A 22,650-nucleotide genomic window follows, 5' to 3' on the forward strand; every position below is an offset into this window, starting at 1 on the left:
CGTTCTTGCATGTTGTCTTTCATTTGTTTCCACCATTTTACACAAACCCTAAATAAATGATCTCAGAAGTTGTTAATCACCATCTTTTGATGCCTCCTGGTGGACACAAATAGACATTACAGTGTCTTACAAATGTTTGCATACTGTATACCGTATTACTCAGTTCTGTGTTCGCTTTTTATTCAGTTACTTTTATTTTACATATAACTTTTATTCAAATAGTTACAGTTACAAAATACACAAATGCAACCAAAAGTATATTTGATCAGAACTGTAGTCTTCCAAGTATATTTCATCAGTCATAAATATCCAACCTTCCACTAACTGGAAGCATTATAATATATGTACATATAATATGCTTTATTTATTTATTTTATTACATAAAACAAGATTCAAACACCGCTGCTAAGCTGTGTGAAGAGTTTTAAAAACAACTCTGGCAGGAGAAATCGTTTGTTGCTTGGATCAAACTTAACCACGGCCATGTGGTGACCACTCACACACCAGGTTTGTACACACCTAGATTATAGGTTCATGCTTTGTACTTCAGAGTGGGAGATAATTTAACATAGCAGACCTGCATTTACTCATCTATAGTTAACTGGAAAGAATTATTTACTCTTTTGACAAATGAGAAAAAAAAAGTTTCCTGATTGTTCTAAATGAAAATTCAGTACTCCACCATTCTTTGACTTGACCCTCAGCATTAAAACAACCCCATGTTTGGTACGGTCATAGCAAAACGGTTTATCCTGAGGGACTGGAAATCAGTTTCCCTTCTTCTTGCTGGTTTCCAGTTAATATCTTGAAGAAGTTTAGTATACTCTGTCCAATGCCCACCCCAAGTTTCATGAGATCTGGGGACCCTGTGAGACACATCAACCTGGGCACTAACTGTATCGGTCTGTATTCTGCTTTCAGTTTTCTGACCTTCATTTTGGGCTTCCTTCGACTTCACAGTCTGACCCTCATTCCTCTTGTGGACATTTCAGTCATTGGATGGACTGACATGCATATGTCCATCTGTTCTGTGTGCTGGCAGTCTGTTCAGTTTATCTTGCTCTACAATGTCAAGTCTGCATTTTCATTTTTGCTATGTGTTGTGGAAAAACTGAAAAAAATATTAAGTATATTAAAAAATACAAATACAGTACGTCTAAGATGGCTTTGGTTCATCTTAGCGATATACAAATAGACAAAAAATAAAACAGAATTCACAAATGTTTAATGTAAATTATTAAAACAAACTTTGGCAACACTTCTTTTTAAGAAAAATACACATCACACTAAAGTAAGCACAGTGAAGAACAGTCAAAATAGCAGCAGTAGTAAAACACAAAGTTGGTTTTCAGACTTGAATTACAGTGGTCGATAAAAGTGGAAATACAGCATCAAGAGCCCATCGTTGCACAAAGAGGTTCAGTGTATGATACTGATGCTCTAAAAACATTAGTGAACTCACTTACTTTCAAAGGTTGGAGGAAAACAAGAAGCACTCCACCTTTAACAAGTCAGTCTCTTTTCTAGCTTTAGCAGCAGGCAAATGACTCGATGAATATATTCAGTTTACAGTCTATAAATATGTCTGTTTTAGTGGTTTGATAGTCTGAAAGTTACAGAGCCACTCCTGCACATCAAAGTTTAATTTGATCAAACTGAAATGTTAAATGGAAGCAACCAAACCTCTTTGCAAAGCCTTCAGGATCAAGCGGAAAGAAAACATGACACTGAAGTATTATAAAAGGTGTTTCTAAACTGATGTGAGGCTAAAATCTTCATGTAAACATTCATACAGTGACAAAAAGACCTTTTATTTGATAAAACGAATCGAAGAGTCTTTAATGTCAGTGGCAGAGTGGAGTCTGACTCGTGCTGTAGCAGTGTAAGGTAACGTCTCCGTTGTGGTGTCCAGTCACCAGCGTACCTCCACCTCCCCACCGTGCCAGCTGCCAGCCTTCGCTCTCGGGAGCCCACACCATCCTCGACCCCGGACGCCCGAGCTCCCACACACATACACAGCCGCGCTGACTCAGGCCCACCACGCTGCAGCTGTTCACGTCGGCTTCACACAGCCTGCAGAACACAGAGGCGGATGCGAGCGTTAGTTATATAAGTGTTTATACTGTATACAGGCACTTCCATTCGCCCTCATCTCACCTGCCAGACCAGGCTTTGGGCGGATACAGCCGAGTAGCCTGGACAGACTTTCCACTCAGAGGGTTAACGGCGACCAAAGAGAACAGGGCGGCCTTCTTTTTCCCCTCCTCCAAAAACATCTGATCTTTTGCTGTGGCCTCTTTTTCTTCTTCTTCTTCTTCCAGGAGGAACTGATGCTGCAGCAGGACAAATAACACTCCCTGTGCACCAACACACACACATACACACACAAAAACATGTCTGAAGAGTGAGACAGCAGTGGTGTCAATGGAGGCAATCTTTTACTATAACACATGCAAAGCAAACAGACTTACACAATAGGAGTATCCTCTGAGACAGGCTGTCTGCGATAAACCATCTCTGAGGATGATCCTCCGCAGCAGCTGTCCGGTCTTTAAATTCCTGTAACACACAAACAGAAAATACATTCAACTGTAACAAGAAGCAGTGCAAGAGAGAGCACAATCTGGAGGTTATTTCTCTCAAGGAGCAAATAATGTTGTGTTTAATGTTTGTTCTTCAAGGTCAGTTTAAAGGTCAGTCTGACATGCTGTTATCGGGCTCAAACAATCCTGTTTATTCTCAATAAACAGGCAACCTCATTTGGTTGTTTGAACGCAGTTTGACGACTGATTTGGCAGTCCTGCAGGAAGTTATCTTACATAACAATGATGATCTTATTTTGAAATAAGCAATAGCAAGCAACAGATGGATTTTAAACAGCTTTGAAGAACCAAAAAAATTAAATCCTAATCCATACCAAACGGGAAATCAAAATCACAATCAAAAATGCTCATTAAAAGCTTTGGAAAGGCAGACAAAAAAACCAAAAACAAAAACAAATCCACATCTCAGTTATCCATGTGCAGAGAATGGGGCCATGTTCATTTCTAATCCTTGATTGTTATTCCTCTAAAAAACCTGAAGATTTTAAGAGCCGCTTGCTGTGAGGTGACCATTAGAATGGCAATGACTGAAAATCTCTCTGTTTCAGTCTTGCTTACCAGATGAAGAGGCATCCAACCTCATCTGTGCCGATTAGAGCATCCGAGAGTCCGTCCACAGGAGCGAGGGCCCCGACACAAACACCAGGAGACACGAGAGGTTCAGAGCTCGGTGTCCTGAGAGAGACATGAGACACTGAGTAATCTGTGCAAAGTGAAAATAACTGAGACAGAATAAATGCATCACCACCTCCGTGTTACCTGTCACTGTCTGACAGCGTGAACACCTGCAGGGTGGAACCAGATGCTGAGTGGACGGAGGTCACCACTCTGGACTTGGACACGCCCACGACAGCCTGGACAAGTCCTTCACAGAGCAGTGGCTGCAAGAGGCCGGAGCACGACAGCATCCTGTAAACATGGACAACATACACACAGTTACTTTAACATGAAAGCTCTGAAAACTGCAACCGCGGGTTTCCATACACACAATTCATGTTCACAGAAAAGTCGTTTTTTAGCACCGAGTTTAATTCTTTTGCAGACAATTAGCCAAAAATGTTCTAATCCAGGTGAGAAGGTCTGATTGAGCGTGTGGTATTTACCTCACTTCTCTGATTTCTAACTGACCCAGAGTCACACACATCAGCCCAGCAGCATCCGGGACAGGAAACACATTGATCACTGGCTGTAGAACAAACACAGAAATGAACCAAAAATTAAACATTTGACCAAATGAAATTGTGCCATATTGCTAAGAGTTACATTTGATCAATAACACCGTAAATGTCGAGTCTGTCAACAGTTGTTTTTGTCTGATTTTAGTGTCTTTGAACATAACTGGTCTCCATTTATTTTAAAATCAGCTCAGTTTTGACTGTATATCCATTAGAGCTGCAACATATGACTACTTTTAGTATAGATCTTTTAAAATTAGAGATTTATTGCTGAATCTATAAAATTTAAAGACATTGCTCGGAAGTAGGAGCATCAGAAGCTTTTCAGATACTGGCATTGATAACGGAACAACCCCAGTCTAAAACCCAATGATGTTTTCTTTACAGTATAAAAAAGAAAAGCAGCAAATCATCTTACTTGAAAAGCTGGAACCAGTTTGTCTGGCATTTGTCCTTGACTGCCATAAATGAACAAAACAAAAAAAAAAATGCAGGTAAATATTTGCACATCCACACACTCACCTTATTGAAGGCCCAGGTGTGTATTAAGCTCCAGTCAGAAGCTGAAGTCTGACTCCAGAGACACACTGCCCACTTCCCAGCTGCTGCCACAAACAAACCACCTGAGGATCCGAGCAGACAGCAGGCATCCACCAGACAGCCTCCTGCTGGGGCCTGAACACACACACAAATACAAATCTCACTAACCCGGTCCAAACATACATAATATTGTCACAAAAATGGGACGACGAGTCAGTATGATTAGGAGGTTTTCTGCTTTCGTCACTCCCTCAGTCATCCAATCATTTATTCACTCTTTGGTTCTGTCTCATCTAGAAATCTGCTCTGTAATCTGGTCATTAGCATCAATATCTGATGTGGAAAAGTTGGCCAAAGTAAAGCAGCTCGTGTGGCACTCAGTAGTTCATTCAAGACAAGCACACAACTGATGTGACTGGTGGTTGAACAGAAGATCCTGTGGAGCATCATCAGTACCAACACCCCGTCCAGCTCAGGCCATCAGATACACATGGCCTCTCAGGTGTGGTCAAGATGTGCAGCTTCTGGTCACATGACACTCTCAGCTCACAGAATGCATTTTCGTACACATACCATCAAATATAGGTCAATGGCACACTGGAACTCTCAGTCCAAAGATATTATATCTGCTCAAAGATATCATATCTATACAACAAAACAGCTCTTATTAAGCACACAAAGACATATCTCACCAAATAATAGAATAAGCACATACCTCTACATCTACGTATGTCAGATTGTCAAGTTATGTTATTTTATTATCTTCATTTCTTTGCGTTGTTTGTTCAGTCTGTTTGCTTTAGTATCACTTTGTATCTCTGAAGTGGTTTTAATTATTTAATTTTGTCATGCGATCACTTGAGTGTGTGTATGATTGTACGTGCATGACCAGTGGACCTGCAGCTAATCTCACACACTACTGGACAGAACAGCCTAATTTTTTGTGCACGTTCATGACTGTAGACTGAGGGACCTCTGTGATTAACAATTTTTGAAAAACCCTTTTAATGGCTCCGCACCGGTGACAGCTGCGTCCAGAGGCATTACGTTGTTGAGTGAACACGATATCATCCTCGTCTTACATCCAACAATTTCCTAGTGAAGCCTGGGGACCTGTTCTAGTTTTCTCAGTTTTTATGTTTAGTCGTGCTGTTATCTGTTATTGCCTAATCATTAATTTTATTTATTTGTTTTGCTGGTCTGCTTCTTTAAGTTGACTGTACTTTCTTACTGAGAAAAGTAGGAGGAGTCCATGTTGGTTTCGTTATGTCCAGATCAGTCCAAATATTTGCTCACTTTTAAAACTGAGACTGAAGTAAGGGTGTCACAATTCTGCAAAACCACAAACAGATTTAAACAACACGCTCTACCATTGTTACACTATCACTACTAGTTTTTTCTGTCCCGCAACTGTCATTTATGTTTTGAATTTTTTTTTTTAATGATAGACTAAGGCTACATGAAGTGTGATACAGATAAAGAGAATCACTAATCCTGCCTTTGATTTTCGATTATGGAATTTAAAAGCTCATTTGGGACACCACTAGATGGATATTAATGCAATGCTATTAAAGTATACTTAAAGCTACTGCAAGAAACTTTCATATTTTGCTGATTTTAGAGATCCCTGTGGTCAAAAATAGCAATGTTTCCACTGCAATAACACCTAAATATAATGCCAAAAATCCAATTAGTTGAATAACCAGTTAGCTTTAATTTTATAATCCAATCCATTTTTAAGACCTATCAAGATATTTTAAGGCTTAAAATTCAGATAAAATTCAGAGTTTTTAAGGACCTGCAGAAATCCTGTTAATTGTACAACTAGTAAAATGTTTTACCTTCAGTGTGAGTGTGCATTTCATTATGTGTTCCTCCTCTGTTCTCTCTGTTCCTGAGCCCTGTGACTGGATCCTGGAGTCAGTCGGGCAGACAGCAGGTTCAACCCTCTGGAACAACTCAGACGAGGCCTGGATCTGCTTGTTGTGGGAGGCAGAGGGCTGGCTGGGAGGGAGGGAAGTGAGGGAAGGACAGGGAGACAGAGCCGGAGGAGAGAGGGCCTGGATGGACGGGCTGTGAGGGGGAGGCAGGCTGAGAGCTGGAGCAGAGGGAGAGGAGGTCAGAAGGACAGGGTGATGGGTGAGTCCTGGTGATGGCAATGCGGGGCTGGAGAGGAGGGTGGAGGAGTGCGGGTGTGGGGTCATGAAGGGTGCTGATGCCAGAGCAGGACTCAACAGGAGCTGGGAATGGTGGTGCGGTAAACAGCTGTCCTGATTTTCATTGTCTCTGGGAGGACCTGTGGTGGGTTCAGAGGATTCATTTGAAGGAGATTTCACATTCAGATGCTGCACAGGAGACTCTGGAGCTTCACCATCATCACATTCCTGTGCAGCAGTGTAGCTGTTAAAAGGCTCCTCAGGGGTTTTCTGCAGAGGGAAATCAAAGGAAAGAGTCTTGATGACAGATTTGTCTCCTGTTTGTTGGTTTACAGACCTCAGATCCTCCAAAGGATTGACTAAACCCGGACAATCTGTTTTTTCTTCTGATGAAATGTAAGACGACTCCTTTAATTCAAGGTCATCTGACTGACTGACGACATAATCATTCACTCTGCCTCCAGGTCTGTCTGTAAAGATGATGGGAGGCTGTGTTTTGACAGATCGGTCAGTAGATTCATGTGTGTTGCTGGCTGAGACAGTATCTTCCTCTGTATGTTGATCGACACAGTCAGCAACACAATCTCGAACCACTGACACAGATTTTGTTGAGGAAGTCTGACACTGTGGTTGAATGTTTTCAGTCCTTTGCTCTCCAGGAGCAATATATTGGTCAGACCACTCTTCAGTTAAGGACTGGTTCATCAATTTCCCTGTAAGCTCATGCTCTATCGACAAGTTTTGGAGGTCTGAAGACGGTGTAGCAGTTTGTTTTTCTTCAGCAAGATTAGGTGAATTTTCGATTGTGGGTGTGAGGCTGAGTGGGAGCGGAAGAGGCATTTTGCTGCTGCTGTGGCAGGTTACAGAGAGCCGGATGCTCCTGCGTGTGTTGTAGGACGGTGATGTAAAATGTTCAACTCCTGATTCCACGGTGACTTGACGGAGCTTGTGCAGCTTTAGGGAAGCAAACTGGTCATCGGGGAGGTGGAAATCCTGGGGAATGTCAAAGTTCATTGGGTTGTTGACCAGCAGGCCGGGGGACAGCGAGGGGAGAGGAAGCAGAGAAGTTTGGGCAGGTGGAGTGGAGGGCAAGAGGAGAGATCGCCAGTCTGCTGTGCCTGCAGGACACAAAGTGAAAGAAAATTTAATTTTCATATGCTTTGTTTTGTCAGTTTGAGAATGCAGGTTGCAGATGTTTAACAGCCTGTACATAAAGTTTCAGAAACAGCTATTTTCAAACAGCTATTGCTAAGTTGATCTCTGCTAGCCACACCTTATGTATTCCTGTTATTATGTTGTTATGTATTATTATATGTTATATTATGTTATGTTTTAGTGCAGATGTGAGAATTAAGTTGAAATTAACTGACAAGTGGAGAGATTGCAATCGCCATAGTAATGTCAATGAGGGAATTTGTCAGCCAACAATTTGACTCTTTTTCTGGGTTTTAAGTAGCTTTTGAACAACACGAGTTCTATGGCACAGAGCCATAAGCTATATCAAGCTGCGGTTACAGGCAAACAGTTCTCGGTGGTAGATAAATGAGTAGAAATATTTGTCTTTAATCTCTTCAGGGAAATAGTAAATATAAGTAAAAGTAAATACAGGTATGAGTAAATGTAAGTTAAGTAAATAATATGAGTAAATGTAAATATAAAGACAAAGCCAGCCATAAATTAATCTTACTGTATCTAAACCTATAAACAAACCTGTAGACTTTCTCTTCAGTCTCTATCTCTGTAATCGACACACACACATAAACAGAGTCACAATACAAATCTTACCACTGCTCCTCTGTGTGGATCCATTAGTCCTACTGCTGCTCTTCAGAAAGACAGGATAGACTTGACGTCCAGTGGCAGGGCTGGACAGAGCACCGTTATCTCCAGAAGAAGGCTGTGTCACTGAGCTGTGGGTGGAGGCAGGATGGGGGTCGTCTGGCACTGGAACAGCTTCTCCTGGAGTGAGGCAGAGCTTTGGTCCATCGGGTCCGTGGAGCGACAGGGAGGAGGAGAAGACCTGGGAGCTGGTTGGCTGAGGATCATGTGAAGTCTGTTTAAGCCCGAGCGGATGGGTGTCTAAACTAAGAGAGCACCGAGGAGGTCTCCCTCTGCCACGACCTCTTTTCCTCCTCCTACCTCTGGCTGAACGAGCAGCGGTGACTGAAGGAGAAAAACAAGCGTCTGTGTCGATCTGACAAAATGATGTTTGATCTGAAACCTCACTGGAACTCGGACTGTTCAGCTCAGACTGTGATTCCATACGGGGCCCTACAGATGGAGACGCAGTTTTTGGAGAGGAGAAATCTGTCTGAGAGTGCTGATCTGAATGTTCATGGTTGTGTGCGTGCCTGTTCGATCCTCTGCCGCGGCCTCTGCTTCTGCGATGTCGTCCTATGTTGAGCTGGGAGAGTATGACGGCGTGCATGTCAGGCTGGCTCTGTGAAGATGACATACGTCTTGTGGTTCGGACGTAGTACTCTGCCGGAAAGAGCAGTCCCTCCACTAGGGTGCAGGAGTCTAGGAGACCTGCAGCTTTTACATCCTGTTCTCCTCCAACCCTCTCACTTTTTTCTTCTTTTATATCAACTGTATTATCATGACTGTTTTCACCTTCTATTTGCTCTTCTGCATTTTGTTCAGTATCTTTATTACTACTGTCTTCACACAGCCATCCATGCCTCTGTCCTCCACTATTCTCCCCTCCCTCTCCTCCCTTTACCTCTATTATCCTTTCATTTTGTGCACAGTCTTGTCCATTTTCTTCAGTTTGCCCAGCAGGGTTCAAACATGTAAGCAGCAAAGAAGTTGAGTCTGATTGTTTTCTCCCCTCAGCTCTCAACTCAGTCTCTTTTTCCCTTTGCTCTTGTCCTCCTTGTGTCTCTTTTCCCTCCATGTTTCCTGCGTCAGTTTGTCCACAGGTGTTCCAGTGTGTCAGCAGCAGAGAGGGAGACTCTGTTTCTGTACTAGAAAACAGCTCTTCACTTTCATTCACAACTTCTGCTCCCTCTGTTTTGACTCCCTCGTCATTCCCTTCTGTTGTAGCAGTCTCCATCCTTTCACTCTGCTCACGTCCCTCCTGACTGTTGTCTGTGCTCCTGCTGGCCTCAGCGCTCCTCTTCTCCCAGCGCAGGCGGCTGCGTCGAGACCTGAGGCGCAGGGCAGGACTGGGTTTGTGGCCTCTAGTTGCACCATCGCTGGGATTTAGTGTTTGTGGGCAAGCAGCATCAGAGGGCAGCAAGAATCTGATCACCTGGTTCCTCCTGGAGTTCTCAGGATCTGTCACACCTGGTGAAACATCTGGACTGTTATTACAAGAACTGACTGATGAACTGATGAATAAGTTATCCTTATGTGTTGGCTCTTTTTTTGTTGAGACCTTTTCTTCCACTCAAAGCACTTTTAGCTTTATATAAGTCGTTCTTTGAGCTTTATTTTAATAATTGCAATGTTAAATGATGCAATACATTTCCTGTGTCACATTTATTGTATCTTACCTATTTAACCAGTGTTAGGCAATGTTGAGACTGGGACCATTCAGTAATTTTTTAGGTTTCGGTTATGTTGTTTTTTTTAGTTTCCTAGTATCTTTGGTTATTCTTAGGTGATCTGTAGGGTGTAAGTACAGTATAGTATCTGCACTTTTTCAAATCTAGACATGTTAGTTAATATATATATTTTTTAACATTATTTGCTTGATGCTTCTGCCTCATATTCGCAACCGTTAGATAGCTTACCACATGTTTTAAATATGACTGTAATTGGATTATAACTGTGAATAACCTTTAAGGAACTGAAACTGCTTCTCAGAGTAAAGGCAGTGTTTTCTCAACCATATTGCAAGATGTCTTCAGCTTTGGTATATATATATATATATATATATAAACTAAAAGTTATATAAAAAGGTATATATATAAAATTATAAGTTTCTTTTATGTGAATCTTCAGAAAGTACTGTACCCTCCTTCCTTCAACCTTCTCAACATCCTCAACACCCCCCCCCCTTTGCACAACCTCCCTCAATATTCCCCAGACCAGCAGCTTACAAAAACAATAATTTTATAGTAATCACATCAGTCTGCATAAGAATCAGTTGTACCAGTTCAGAGGCATGGTGAATGACAACATAAGGAAGAAGTAGCCCATAAAAAGATTAATGTCCATTTCTGGCATGCAGTGGCCAGAGCTTCGGTCATATCTTATAGCAAGTGCAGTTAAATAATTCTATATGGTTTATTACATACATATATTTATACTTTACACTTTTGGCGAAAAATCTATTTATTTATTTCCTGTAATATATATACATATATATATATTACCACATAAATTTCTATGTAATTGTCACTGTGGTACTGTGGAAGAGATGAACTTCCTGTACTTTGCAGTTGATTAGGATAGTCTCACCTCCAGTGGGTCCTTGGCTCTGAGGTCCACCTGAGGCTGTACCATTCTGAGCGTCTAGTGTCAGTGGAGGTGGGTTGAGAGAAGGGTTAGGTGTATCCTCTGTGTCTCTCTGGTCCTGGTGGTTCTGCTGTGCGATCCTGCTCCGCACCGCTTCTGAACGCTCAGCACGCTTTGAGCAGATCAACGTGTGTGAGACAGAACATTTAAACACTGGGCTTATAGAGTTAAAGTGAAAGAGAGGCTCTTACCTGTAGTCTCTGGGCTGTCCTGATGTACTCTCTTTGTAACAGGACCAACTTCATGCGAAGCTGAGTAGGTAAAATGTTAATACGTCAGAGGCAATCAGATGACACAGGATCTAAGTTTCGTTTTAGCACTTTATGAAGCTTCAGTGTGCAGACAAATGTCCAGTACCTTCTCCTTGTCATCGCAGTGCAGTGTCGTCCTCAGCTGCTCCTCACAGCGCAGGATGTCTGCCACATTTTTCTCCATCCTGCTCACTCAGCCTTATTACACACACACACACACACACACACACACACACACACACACACACACACACGGCTAAACGTTACATATAGCTATGGCACGTCTAATACACAGTAACATTCGTTTAGCTGGTGTAGCATCATAAAAAGTTAGCTTAACATAGCTTGAAAGCTAACGGGTATAACGTCAATGAACTTAGACAACATGACTTACTTTCGTCATGCTTTTAACTGAAAGCGCCAAAACATCAACATCGGCGGAGTTGACAACAAGGTTTTCTACATATAAACGCGCCTAACTAGTTTAGTTCGTTGAAATGTCAACTTGTCCATAAATGTGGTTAATATGTGGGGCAGACTTACAGCAGGACCGCCGATGTGTCCATGCAGAGTTTATTTTGATGTTCGATCGCTCGGGTATCGATTTAGTTCTAATTTCCCGCGGCTCCCTCAAACAGGCCTGAGCAGTGGAAGTCCGATGAGTCGATCAGTGGAGGAGGTGAAACAGGTGGGATGTTTTCATTGTTTAAATGAAATGCTTGAGTTGTAACTGAAATACTCGAGTTAAGTTTCATATTTGCTTTAAATATGCGGTATACTGTCATTTATAAAACTTGTTTAAGAGTGCCAAATAATTTGGAAACTTATTTATGATGATATCATATTTTACTGCTCTCGTCTTTTTAAGCTGATTTTAACCGTTAGCTAAACCTGTCACATATCTAGTTAACATCAGAATCCGACCAAGCTAGCTTAATATTTTTCTCTCGTTCCCGCAAAAACTTTACCTTACATTTGCACCCACAACTTTCCAGAACACCACAGGTCAATTATAGCCTTAAAGATACTACCAATATAAAAAAAAATCTTAGGTGTACAAGTAAGTATTCTCAGGAACACGACTGGCAGTCATTTAAGTTAGCTAACAGCTAAAGCTTTTTTTAGGCTCTTGCATATGGGCTAACAGTATTTCCAGACCTCCTTTTTATCACTATTTTATAGATATTCCATATTATATCCAATGCATAGCAGTAACAGTACAGAACAACTAATAAACTGTACAATCAAGCTAAATGGTGAACACAATAACTGCTAGAAGTTTATGTAAAACAAGTGATTTGCATGAATTTTGAGCAGTTAATTGATGAGTTTTCCTTTTTTTTTTTTTTTTTTTAGAAACCTTTAAATACAGTTCTGTCTTATGTATTTCTTTGAATTTTAACAACCATACATAAAAGGCTTTTTTTTGACAAATGCAATGTTTTCTTCTGCCTGATGCTTGGCCATTGTTCTGTTACCTGTTGTTGTTGATTGTTTTAACTGCATTTTCATTCTAGCAGAGAGTTAAAAGACCAGTGTATGGTTTGTGTTCAGGTCTTCACTGTGCCCTTTATCCTGTGTTTAAAAACAACAATTTAATTCAGTTTTCTTCACATAAATGAATGAAACGCTGAGATATATTCCTACTCTATGTTTAAAGAAAAAAGTTTTCTTATGGCCTTTAAAATCAAGAAAGTTCCCTGCCCCCGTGAAGCTTTGGCGACCCCTAGTGGGAGACCCCCAGATTGGAAGCCAGTGTGATAACACATGAAAACGCCAGACCTTTTAGACAGGGTCTGTTTTTAGTATAAAACATAAAATAAGGAATTTCTTGAAGTCACCATTTCTTCTCATGTCAGTAGCCTTAAGTTAAACTATCTGGAAGTCTTACTCAGATGACACACATATATTCACTTAGATGCATGTTTTTTTCTTCTTGAGGAGAGGAAGCCCAAGAATTTTCCTCATAATTTTAACGCAGCTAATAAATAATGTATTTACCTGTCAGTAAAATATTTACATTTATTTAGAAAACAACTAATCCAACTTTGCTTTCTAAGCTATCTAAAAGTCACATAGTAAGAATTGGGACATATGTGGAAAGTGTGAAGGACACTGTACATGCTCTTAACTTGCTATGTGGTGACAGTAAAACCAGATGTTTATCATCATTAAGGTGTCTGACATATTTGTAGCTGAACATTTTATTAGTCCATGTCAAAATAAATATAAACGTTAACATTCCAGTATTTCTGTACTCCATTGTGATATTAAAACAATGCTGTTTCTACAGTTCTAAATAGGCAGCCAATGGCATATCTAATGTTGAAATTGATAAGAAATTTGTTTGGTTTTAGTATTACATTTTAGTGCCATTTGCAAATACAATGGTAAATGGTTTTCCATTAGTCTAAAGACGCTCTAGAGACATGTTTTGCTAATATATGGGTGTATGAAACCTGATAGAATTAACAGAGACTCTGCCAGGCAAGAATCTTTTTTGCACAGAAAAAAAGTGAAGGAAATTACTTGCATGTGGTTCATGCTACCACATTTGCTGAAAACTACCAGAAGCACAAACACAAACAAATGACAACTTTTAATGCCAAAATAGTTGCTCCAATACAATGATGGAATTTGAAAAATATGTACAGTAAATAGATGCACATCCATAGGCTATAAATAAACAAGGTGTAGACCTATCTTTCTGAACCTGCTGGAGTTTCAACAAAGTGAAATGTGAAGTTGTGTGGAACTGACTGGGATAAAATAATGAAATCTGGCTACGGTGTGGAAGTGCAAACCCTACTCATTTGGCACTCTGCTTAGGCTAACAAGTCTTAAAATCTGTTGTATTTAATCTGTACATTCATAACCTGCAAGTCTATACAGAAAAGAGAAAATAGTTAGGAGTCTTCATCACAATGCACACTGCATATATACAGCAGGAAATATGGCAGGTCCCAAAAGAAAAGTCTTGTGTTGTTCACATTTGTCTACAATATGTAAGTTTCTAGTTTGGTGAAACTGTCCTGCTCCTCAGACATCCACAGGTGAGGTACTTCATGGCAGTCATGCTGACGTGCATTAGAGGACCCAGGTTAAATAACATGTGGTAGAAGGCGTGGACAGACAGGCCTCCAGTCTCATCAGCATATTTCAGCGCTACGATGGGTGTGTACAAGGGGTTGGTCAGGTTTCGGAAACGTGGTCTGCTTGATTCAATCACTTTCTTGGTGCACTGTAGAGATTGAGAGGAGAGGATGGACAAAAATGACACAAAGTTTGCAGTTAGGCAGACATACAGCAAAGGCCATGGATGGATTATGAGACAAGGGGCCCCTGGGCACACACATACAGTACAACAGCCCCCCACCCTCTTATTGTAGGAGCACACCAAGATAAGAAAGATACACAGCATCCCTATGTAGTGGTTTTGTGTCTTTTTATGGTACTTTTTTGTTTCTGATATTTTTGTGTCTCCTCATAGTAATTTCTTGTGTACTTGTAGTGGTTGTATGCCTCTTTGTAGTACTTTCATGTCACTTTTGGTTAGTTTTGTGTCTCTTTGGGGTAGTTTTGTGTGTCTTAGTTGTAGTTTTGTGTCCCTCTTTAATTGTTTTGTGTCTTGTTGGGCTAGTTTTGTGTCTCTTTGTAATTGTTTTGTGCCTCTGTGTGGTAGTTTGTAGCACTTTTGTGATTCTCCAGTCATTTTGCAACTCTTTGCGGTACTTTTATGTCTTTTCCTGTTCATTTTGTGTACTTGTATGATAAACTATCTTGAAGACATGTTAAAAGACACACTCGCTCAGGGGTTCACACACCTTTGGCCAGTGACCAGTAGGTTCTTATCAGTAATCCATCCATGGATGAGGCACAGTGAGGCTGAGTCACAAACTGCTTATGAACTTACTCTGGCGACGTCATCAGGTGTTTGTCCCAGCGTCTCAAAGATGTCAACAGAAGAGGGAAGATAGATGTTCTTGAAGTAATGCACCGTGTCAGGATCAGCACCAGGATACTCCTTCTGCCTCACATCCTGAATCATCTTTGCTTCAAATTCTGTGTGCACCGGGCCTGGCTCAATCAGTGACATTCTGAGGAGAGAGACACACAGCAAAGAGGGAAAATAAGGAAAACTGGAACTCAAAAGACCTTGGTTAGATGGAGGAAAAGTTTTATGGAGAAAGTGCTGAAACCATTAATCATTTGAATGCATGACAGAATATTTTTCACAGTAATTAATTAACTAAAGTTGGCCTAAATTAAAACAAATGGACCATTTTTTTAGGCTAGTGCAATGAATTTTGGATAAACTTTTCAAGGATTTGCCTAAAAGAACCAATACACTCCAAAAACAGTGGGGAGTAAAATATTTATAGTTTTAAATAATTTACCAAATTAAAATGCCAAATATTTTGTAGGTTACAGCTGCCAGTACAATTTCACCCAGTCAAAATTGTCCAATTCTTAAGTTTATGACCACATTCCTGTAAAACTGACATCACCATGAGCCTCAGGATCCCAGAACACTCAACTAAGACTGATTTCTTGTCAGTCCAAAACCCCAAAATATTTAGTTTAATATTATATGAAACAGAGAAAAGCAGGAAATCTCCAAATTTAATGCTGAAAATAGAATTTTCTGCCTTTTGTGCATGAACAATTATTTCAAAGAATAATTGGTTATCAAAATAGTTGATTATTTTTCTATCATTTGACTCATGGAGTGAAGTAATCATTGTTGCTCTATTAATCAATAATAAAACGTATTATTTGGAGCCAGAGTCAGAACTTAAGAGGAAAGCAGGCAACACACAACTGAAGTTTAAGCTTGTTGTGAAATATCATATTATTTCTATGTAATTGTTTTGTTACTTATGAGTGAAGTAACATCAGTTGAACTCACGTGACATTAAACTTCAAGAGTTGCACAGCCAAACTCTCACAGAAGCCCTCCATGGCAAACTTGGAAGCTGCATACACGTCATTGAACACCACACCTGTAGAGAAACCAAATGTTTGATTTCCAGACAACATAATAGTTTAACAGATCAGTTCTTCTTGTTCATTGTTCAGTAGACATAAACCTGTTTGTAAAGACATACAGTTGTACTTAAACTCTATTAGTCCTTCTTCAGTTATCCACCCACTCTTCCATTCGTCCTTCATCAGGCCATACATACATCAGGCTGAAGCTGACAAACTTGTCATTTCTCCCTGTACCATTTAACGCCCCACCACGCCTCCTCTCCCTTCACTCTTCCAGCCACACCCCCGTCTGCTCACCTTGCAGTCCCATCACGCTGCTGACCACGATGATGTGTCCTCCTTGTCTTTTCTTCATATCAGGCATCACCTCCTTGATCATGCGGATCACCCCGAAGAAATTGGTCTCAAAGACCTTCTTCATCTCTTCGATAGGGATGCTCTCTATTGGACCCACGAGGCCGATACCTGCGTTATTGACTGGTTGGGAGAAGAAGGAGGAAACAAAGGAGGCAAGGAAGAAATTAAGTGTAACTTTGGGACAGTGTAGCAATGCTTGGTGCAACACGATGAGGATGAAGTGTACTCACTGAGGATATCCACATGTCGATCTTTAATGCCATTAATACACTGTTTGACGGACTCATCGTTGCAGACGTCCAGTACAGCCAGAGAAAGAGTTTTCCCATATGCCTCACCGGCAGCTTCCACCAGCTTATCCTTCCGTTTCAGATCACGCATCGTTGCAATAACTGGGAACAGGTGGAAAAAAGGAAAAACAAAGAATTGAGAGGAGTGTAATAGAGATGGACCTTCGTTATGATTTGCTTTGTTGTATCTCAGTCAAGCCAAGGCAGTGAAAGTTCACCTCCACAATGGAGGTTATGTTTTTGGTCTGTTTTTTTTTTTTTTTTTGGTTTGATTGTCTATTTGTCAACAGGTTTATGGAAAAACTGCTGGCCCAATTTTCATGAAACTTGGTGCCAAGACCAAGAAAGAACAGCTCAATTCTCAATTCTAATACCAGCATCTATGGCAAACTGAACTGATGCCATTGCACGAGTGAACCCATCATAATCTAAGTGAATTTAGTGGTTGCATTTACAGATTTGCATTTTGATTGCATTGAAGACTATTGGCCTTGGTGGAGGTCTGTGCCCTTCCAGTTTATCTTTGTTTAAGGTTGTTGAGGTGTCACTGTCCAGGACAGTCGTCGATAGAGACCTGTTTTATCTGTGATAATAAGTTGTTTGGCTAGTTCACCGGTTTGGTCCAGATTAAAATATCTAGGCAACTATGAGATGGATTGCTGTGAAAATTTTTAGGGGCAATAAAGATCCAGGGAGGATGAAGTCTACTGACTTAAGTGATCCTCTGACTTTTCCTCCACTGCCAATATGAGATGTACATTTGTGGTTTTAAATAAATTATCTATTAGATTATCTTTTAGACTATTAGATAGACAGTCACACACATCGCACACTAGGGTTGTGCAGATGGACAAGACCATTGTCCATCATGATGGCAGTCCTTAAACACTGAAACCTCTACCACTGTAGCATCATGATTTAAAGCCCTAGTAGTGTTAAGCAGTGTGTCCCCTCAGAGCTGCCATAAAGTTGTTGCCCATTTTTTGACGTGGGAATGAAAATTAAATGAAGCTGTTGCTGCTTTTTATTGCACTGCGATGAATGTCATGCTGATTATTTTCTTTTAAAAAAGAAAATTAGTTACAGACATGTGGCACCAAGACAAAGACCCCTTTAGTCCCAGAAATGTATCATAGTCTACTGCAATGTTTCACTGTGGATATCGTCATACGCCAATTTGGGAGACATCACCCAACCCTGTTCTCCACAGTTTTACATGTAATAACTCGGTTGATTCTTTGACTTTTCATCTGGCGCCACAATCATGTCAAAAAATAATGTGTCCAATTACAAGAACTTAGTATTTAGTGCTAATAACCAACTCCCCGACTCCTGTTTTTTCCACTGGCAACTTCAGTGAAAAGAGTAGGACCTCCTGTCTTCATTTAATGAAATGTTTCAGTGCCAATTAGATCTTCGTCATGCCATTTTGACCTGTGTGCGTTGGGCTATTGGGGAACAGCAATGATGAAAAGAGTAACGTCTATTCTTTTCATCAGCGCTGTTTGCCAATAGCTCTGCGTATAATTATGCTCCTTTTATTCAGCTTCCAAGCGTGAGTTTGTGAATGGATGTTACACTCCCTCCTTTACCGTAACTCCTGCACTACGCCTTCAGGCTGCTGCTTTAAATAGGCCTGTGATTAGGCAACCAGCCCAGGTAAATGAGGTTACAGAAAGACATTATTACTACTGGAGAGTCTAACCGAGTTCATCGGCTCAGGCTGCATGTAGGTTCACACAAGATACACATGTGAACACCAGCATCACATTATGTTGACTAGACTCCAGTGTCTTGCACTTTTAGTTCAGTCTGTGCATGTATATTTGTAGGTTTTAGGAGAGAATTTCCATCCTGAGTGATCCTGTCTTTGTGTACATTTCCTGTCATAGGTGTGAACGGAAAGAAAGGAGTAAAGGTCATGAAGAACCGAGAGGGGGATGCAACGAAAATATTGTGAAAGAGACATGAGGATGATAGGTGAGAATGGAGGGTAAAGTTCACACACACAAAGGAAACCGTGTCCACATACATCCCTTTCCTGACTGAACCTGCAGACTGTTTTTTCTGTTATCCTGAATTCACTTTCTGAATAAGTGTCAGAAATAACAACAATGTTAAAGCCAGTGCCAAAGATGGCCACTGTAGTAAAGATAACCCTAAGCAGCTCTAATATAGACATTCACAAAACAGTCCTGTTATGGCAGCCAGTTTACATATCAGCATTAGCGTCTTGCCGTGGAGCTCAAGTCACCTGCCTGTTCCAGGAATAGCCTTCGCCAGCCTGTCATCCACAATGGAGCTCAGCGAGCCAGGCAATGATTAGCCTGAGTGAGGCTGCAGTGGGGCTTTAGTTATTGTCTGCTGTTACATGTATATGTAAGAGTGACTAAAGGTTAAGTTGGGATCAGAGACGTGACTGTGTGGCAGGAGGGACGCTGAGTGGATTAGGAGCTTGTCCTTAATCAGGGAAATTTAATTTACCATTTTTTCTTAGGTAAAAATTTGAATTTGCTTTTTTTTTTAAATGTATTTTTCCTATAACTATAGGAAGGCATTGTTTCCCATTAATTTTCGTTTGTGAAGCATTCCTGATGTAGATGTCCATCTTATTGCAACGATATGCAATAGCAATAGCAATAGCACGAAGCATTACGTTTTTGGGTTGTTCATCTGTCTGTACTTATGTATTTCCCATTCTTGTCAATGCAATATCTCAAGAACGCCTTGAGGAAATTTATTTGAACTTAGCACAAATTTGTCCACCTGGACTCAAAGAAGAACTGATAAGATTTTGGAAGTCAAAGGGTAAGGTCACCGTGACCAGCTCTAGCAGTGAGCTTGCAGGCTTGCTTTAGAACATAAACGCTGTGAAACAATCAGAAAATTAAAATTTCTTTCTCTGTTCTCACTAATGCAGCTCGCTCACTTCATTCACTCTCTAACTCCCTCATCCAACGCTGCTGTCTCTCATTCACTGAGCTAGAGGGGAGGAGGGGGCAACTTTGAGTGGTGTGTTTCCACAACAGTAACCGACAAATCCCGCATAATATACCTTTAAATATAGACTGTGTGTGTGTCTTAAATCTGCTCGGGAGGAGGATTTGGGGTTGGTTGTAACAGATGAGCAGTGAGATGAAGCCTGTTGAGAAGACACAAAGCCTCTGTTTGGATTAGACATGGACTGATGCTGCTGTCACTTATTTATCTGTGGTACTTATTTCAGTGTAGAGTCTATTTGTGAGTGGTGTAACCTGCCTCCCGTCTTCCTTTCACATGTCTTACATAAACTGTGTAAACGTTAGACAATTTAGATATTTTTACACAAGTGGTACAATCTGATTAATTCATTGCATTCGTCTACAACTTTTTTTTTTTTTTTTTTTAACTCTATTAGCATCTAAGCTAAAAATGACACATCTGGAAAGTCTCTGATTGCATCATAGTTGGATGTCCAGGTTCTTTATTTGTCTTCAAAGCCTTTAAAGCTGAAACAGCTGATGTTGATCATCAGAATACGAAGGTGTTTGCCTAATTGTTTTGAGAAAAGCTCTGCCTCTGTGGAGTTTCTAAGAAAGTTAACCGTTAACCTTTGACTTCCCTGTGTGGAGAGGAAAAACTGTCAGCTGAGGAGTTTCCTCTTCAGAGTTCAGCAGAGAGGACAGGCTTGAATTTGCTCCATTGTCTCCGTTTATCAGTTTATTCCAGTTCATTTTCTAGGATCAGACAGTGTTGTTTTATTGATCTCAGATGTTATGGCTAAATTAGATCCTGATTTCCTCTCATGTGGTTCAGATTTAAGATTTTTTTATATTGAAACCACAGCAAACAGTCAGTTTTAGCTGGAAATCACTCATCTGCTGTGTGTTCAGAGAGACAGAAACAGAGACAGTGGCTTTAGTCTACATAATCATGTGGACTATGTAATACTCTTATGTGCACTCAGTCATGACTCATGATGTAAGCATCTTACGTGAAAACAGTGCAGAAGAAGAAGAGGAGTCATTGTGACTGGAGATTGATGAAGGGTTTAACAAATTATGTAACATTTACCATGCAAATAATGCACAATAAATAAAATATCAGCCTCTCTGTATTCAGATGAACTGGTGATGGCCGTGGTTTATACTGGAAGTTGTGTTAAATTAAGCAGATGTTTTAGTTTCTAACCAAGTTCTCTCTGGCAATGCAAATCTGTTTTGCACTGGAAATAGAAACTGTACAGTAAAGATAAAGAAAATATCCTTCAGTTGAAGGGAATCATCTGAAACTGCAATAATGCTGCGCTCACATTTCTTGATGTTAATCTTACTGCATTTCAGAGAACAAGAATATGATACATATATATTAATATTATTATAATATTGTGTAACAGTGTACTTGTTGAAGATAAAAAAAATAGTAATCTGAATGTTACTATTAGGGATGTTAATGAAGCGCCATAAAAATTTATATCTTATTAGTTATTAATGATTAATTGATTGTTAGCGTTTTCAAGTATCGGTTAAGAAAAATACACACAATTTGCAACCCTAGTGACTGCGGTATTATGCTAAATTATTTTTTCCCAAATAATAATAAGCAACTTCAGATAGAAGTTTCATTGCATTACTTGTGTTTTCCCGAATAATGTATTCAGATTTGGGTATGTCCTGAGTTGGCATAATAATATGTTAATTCCATTACAAGAGAGACTTTATGTTTCCCTGCCATTTGGTGGGAAAAATACGTGCATATGTGGGCATCTCCTGGAAAATATTGACTCGCTGAGAAAACAAACAAACAAACAAACAAAAATAATATTGTACATCCCTAAATCTTTGGCAACACAAATTAAGCCTGTAATAATAAAATTGAAATTTCAATTAAATAGTTTCTCTCTCTGTCTCTCTCTCTCTCTCTGTCTCTCTCTGTCTCTCTCTCTCTCTCACACACACACACACACACACACACACACACACACACACACACACACACACACACACACACACAGAGTGCACTCACCATGATAGCGCTTCTGTTCATCATGGGCCAGCATCACAGCCATCCTCAGGCCGATCCCGGAGGAGCAGCCGGTGATCAGCACCACTTTCTGTCCGGGACTCGCCATGATGTCCCGCTGTCCCTCAGCTCTGTTGTCCCCCTGAGACTCAGCAGACAATCAGCTCTGCAGGATGAGAGCTGATCTGAGGTGAGAGCCACTCTAAGAGGATAAGACACACACAGAGAGAGAGAGAGAAATAGAGATAGAGAGAGAGAGAGAGAGTGAGAGAGTCACATGGACTGAGATTATCTAACCGGTTCACTGTCCTGCTGTCCCACTCGGTCCTGCTCTGGTTGTCATTTACATCTTTATTATTTTATTAAATCCATGATGAGACAATACACAGGGCATCAGATTACATTTGATAAACCTCCAGACTCTGGAGGTTTATTCAGTAAACTCAACAGTGTACTGAAAGTGTGAAGAACAAATTGATAAAGATTAATTTGAAGTTACCTGTCAGTTTGTATGAGTGAGCCTCTGCTCTGTACAGAGATCTGGCGCCGCCCAGTGGTCAAATCACTGCACTCCAACTCTGAATGGAGCAGCTTCATTTACCAATCAAAGCCAACAAAAATCTGGATTTACAGTATATGATGACGCCAAGGATGTTTTGTTTTATTTTATTTATTTATACACAAGTTTAAAGGGATTAGGGCTGGGCAGTATATCACTGTCATATCAATGTCGTGATATGAGACTAGATATTGTCACAAATTTGTGATTTTATTTTGTGATATAACATAAATGTTCTGTTTTCCTGATTTTAAAGACGGCT

The 22,650-nt window shown here is 40.4% G+C and overlaps 2 protein-coding genes across 2 annotated transcripts; both read right to left on the reverse strand.

The window, feature by feature from the left end:
* Positions 1 to 1,203: 1,203 nt before the first annotated feature.
* Positions 1,204 to 11,839, reverse strand: palb2 (partner and localizer of BRCA2). The gene is made up of 13 exons (XM_084714921.1): positions 11,733 to 11,839; positions 11,296 to 11,387; positions 11,130 to 11,189; positions 10,882 to 11,050; positions 8,260 to 9,762; positions 6,160 to 7,592; positions 4,301 to 4,453; positions 3,707 to 3,789; positions 3,363 to 3,512; positions 3,162 to 3,278; positions 2,472 to 2,559; positions 2,158 to 2,357; positions 1,204 to 2,073 (listed from the first exon to the last, which is right to left on the reverse strand). Exons 2-13 carry the CDS (start codon positions 11,371 to 11,373, stop codon positions 1,845 to 1,847), a joined length of 4,263 nt encoding a protein of 1,420 aa, XP_084571047.1. The 5' UTR covers positions 11,374 to 11,387; positions 11,733 to 11,839; the 3' UTR covers positions 1,204 to 1,844.
* Positions 11,840 to 13,776: 1,937 nt separating this feature from the next.
* Positions 13,777 to 22,040, reverse strand: LOC146329652 (retinol dehydrogenase 8-like). Its single transcript, XM_084714922.1, has 6 exons — positions 21,833 to 22,040; positions 16,769 to 16,930; positions 16,479 to 16,658; positions 16,099 to 16,192; positions 15,103 to 15,286; positions 13,777 to 14,430 (listed from the first exon to the last, which is right to left on the reverse strand). Exons 1-6 carry the CDS (start codon positions 21,936 to 21,938, stop codon positions 14,203 to 14,205), a joined length of 954 nt encoding a protein of 317 aa, XP_084571048.1. The 5' UTR covers positions 21,939 to 22,040; the 3' UTR covers positions 13,777 to 14,202.
* Between the last annotated feature and the right edge of the window lie 610 nt (positions 22,041 to 22,650).

Source organism: Lutjanus erythropterus, chromosome 3 (assembly GCF_056507025.1).
Source record: "Lutjanus erythropterus isolate fLutEry1 chromosome 3, fLutEry1.hap2, whole genome shotgun sequence".
Lineage (NCBI taxonomy): Eukaryota > Metazoa > Chordata > Actinopteri > Lutjaniformes > Lutjanidae > Lutjanus > Lutjanus erythropterus.

Excerpts from the sequence above, each read along its gene's own strand:
- palb2 (XM_084714921.1), bottom strand. The coding sequence starts at position 11,373 with ATGGAGAAAAATGTGGCAGACATCCTGCGCTGTGAGGAGCAGCTGAGG. Across the intron at positions 11,190-11,295 it reads ACTGCGATGACAAGGAGAAG|CTTCGCATGAAGTTGGTCCT; the intron begins GTACTGGACATT and ends TTACCTACTCAG. Across the intron at positions 7,593-8,259 it reads ATCCACACAGAGGAGCAGTG|GCACAGCAGACTGGCGATCT; the intron begins GTAAGATTTGTA and ends TGTGTCCTGCAG.
- LOC146329652 (XM_084714922.1), bottom strand. The coding sequence starts at position 21,938 with ATGGCGAGTCCCGGACAGAAAGTGGTGCTGATCACCGGCTGCTCCTCC. Across the intron at positions 15,287-16,098 it reads CTCTTGAAGTTTAATGTCAC|AATGTCACTGATTGAGCCAG; the intron begins GTGAGTTCAACT and ends CTCTCTCCTCAG. Across the intron at positions 14,431-15,102 it reads CACCTGATGACGTCGCCAGA|TGCACCAAGAAAGTGATTGA; the intron begins GTAAGTTCATAA and ends CAATCTCTACAG.